This window comes from Sinocyclocheilus anshuiensis, unplaced genomic scaffold, assembly GCF_001515605.1.
Source record: "Sinocyclocheilus anshuiensis isolate Anshui unplaced genomic scaffold, SAMN03320099.WGS_v1.1 scaffold86, whole genome shotgun sequence".
Taxonomy (NCBI): domain Eukaryota; kingdom Metazoa; phylum Chordata; class Actinopteri; order Cypriniformes; family Cyprinidae; genus Sinocyclocheilus; species Sinocyclocheilus anshuiensis.
Genome location: NW_015547662.1, coordinates 176694 through 179250, shown reverse-complemented (window position 1 = coordinate 179250; position 2557 = coordinate 176694). Strand labels below are relative to the sequence as shown.

Below are 2557 nucleotides of genomic sequence, written 5' to 3'. Positions count from 1 at the left end.
TTCCATAACAATGTGCATTTATGTTTAAATTGTAACATAAATTATCATGTTTAGTGATTCTCATTTCTTTATCACAAAATGCAAAAACTGGCACCATTTTGGAGATAAACTGGCTCTTTTTAATCTTTTTTTCAACTCATCTCATGGTGTGTGATACTAAACTCTCGTATGAGTTTCTAATGATTTTTGTATTCTTTGCACTGTTCTAAACATTAATATTTTATGTGCAACAATAGCATGATCTGGTTCAGTGGCCTTACACCTGATTTTAAATCTATTTTTTTCAAACTTTACGGTTTAAATGGTGATGAGTGTACTGAGAATAACTCTTTCATCACATTTTTTAATAGTTTTTCCATGTTGTTTTGATGTAATTTAAAGAGTTGGCAGTCAAAATTAAAACTGCTGGATTATATATATTCTTCATTCTTTCTGACAAACAATATATAATATGATAATGTGAATTACAGAATGTACAATGTTTTCTAAATGTTTAAATTGCAGTGTACAGCGTTTATTATATATATTATACACACACACACACACATATATATATATATATATATATATATATATATATATACTGTATAATATTAAGTAATACACACACACCATGGTTCATCAAGTACCGTAGAATTGTTATCTGATACCCTCACTGCACCATGATACTTCTTTGTAAAGTATAGACTACACACAGAGCACCACATAAAGAGACTCGGTTGTGTTAATTTTGTAATCAAACAAATGTTACCTGAGTATTAAATATGACAATATTCACTTTTTATCTAAAATACTTCACTTATGACCTTGTATATTACATCAAGTGCACCTCAAGTCCTCAAAACAATCAACAATTTGAGTTAAAACCAAGTGGCATAAATGAACAGCAGAAAACTAAACATTAACATTACTTAACCAATCAATAAAAACTACATTTATCATTAGAATTATAAGAGTTAACTGAATTTGTTTATCTTACCAGCAACCTCCATTATTTCAGGTCTGGTTTGTGTGTGTGTGTGTTGTGAGGTTGTGTGAGCGATGTTCAGCAGAAATGCACCACTGGCTGCGTGTGTTAACTGCTTCTGACAGAATGAGATTACAGACTTGAGACATCAGGAGACCTTATGGACTCACACACACACACACACACACACACACACACCCCGAGTACACAGACGTGTGTCCCTGGGTGCGTAATGCAACCATGTCATCACATGTGGTTTTCGCACTTCACAGTCATACACAATTTGTTCCAAAGAAAAACACTGACGTTAACAAAACACGATCTTGGCCAACAAACCACACCATTTTTCTTGCAAAAGTGTGATAAATAAGAGATGGTGTAATCTGTTTAATGGTGAATGTCTCTAACATTGTGACTTGGCAACCAGGAAGCTGGGCAAGGTTACAACATAAGCGGTTTATACATTCACAATAACCTGTAGCAAGTTCTGTCACAAATTTGATGTTACTAAATCAGCACGTGATCATGATATGCATCATAACACAACATCGATAATCTTAAAATCTCTAACAAAAAAGTACAATGGTTAAATCTACTGTACACTAACTTTCAAAAGTTTGAGTTCAGTAAGATATATAAAAAAAAAATAGAAATTAATACTTTTATTCAGCAAGGACACACTAAAATGATTGAAAAGTAACAGTAAAGACATTTATAAAGTTACAAAAGATTAATATTAGGAATATAAAATCGATTAATCGCGATTAATCACAACCAAAATAAAAGTTTGTTTACATAATATATAAGGCAGTATATTTTTAATATTTGTTTAATGGCATCTTTTTTATGACTGAAGGCAAGTATCACAGATACCAATATTACTGATGTCTGTATGTCTCTATTTTTTCCCCCTAATATTTAACCGGTGTTCTCAATAAAGAACTCTGCTGAAGATACCCAAGAGTCTCCTGGTCTCTGCTTCGACGAGGAAAAAGTTTCCTACAGTACTGTATATATTTTTGTGTGTATGACATACATGTATATATTTAAGAAATATTTCTTAAATATATACATGTATGTATTAATCGCAATTAATCCCACCCAACATTAAAGTTTTTAAATATACTTTTATATTAAAATAATTTCACATTCAATCTTCAAATTAAAGTAAAAACAACATAAAGGCAGTATATTTTTAATATTTGTTTAATGGCATCTTTTTTATGACTGAAGGCAAGTATCACAGATACCAATATTACTGATGTCTGTATGTCTCTATTTTTTCCCCCTAATATTTAACCGTTGACTATAGCCATTCAACATTATAGTATAATTGAGAGCTATCAATTTTAACATTTATTAGACTTTAAAAAATAACAACTTCTAATTTATGTGAACTTACAATAATCTTAACACATAAACCCATTATAATTAATGTCATATTTAGCTGCCTGTGCCCTTCAGCAAGTAGGAATTATACAGAAATTGAATAAAGTTATCAAACACTAAATGACAACAAGTGCTACTCCACACTGCCCAAAACTCGCATTTGAATCATCAGTGGCAAATCCTTTAAATGAAAACGTACTT

At 30.9% G+C, this 2557-nt stretch overlaps 1 protein-coding gene across 2 annotated transcripts in view; it reads right to left on the bottom strand.

Moving 5' to 3' along the window:
• LOC107702303 (nocturnin-like) overlaps positions 1-2557 on the bottom strand; it is a 16220-nt gene that overhangs the window by 7082 nt on the left and 6581 nt on the right. The window contains exon 1 of one of the 2 annotated variants that reach the window (XM_016504556.1): positions 980-1021. The exons of the other annotated variant lie outside the window; for it this stretch is intronic. Within the exon in view, the coding sequence (XP_016360042.1) occupies positions 980-992 (13 nt within the window). The 5' untranslated portion in view covers positions 993-1021. Of the gene's footprint in view, positions 1-979; positions 1022-2557 lie in introns of those variants that run through there. 2 annotated transcript variants of the gene reach the window in all.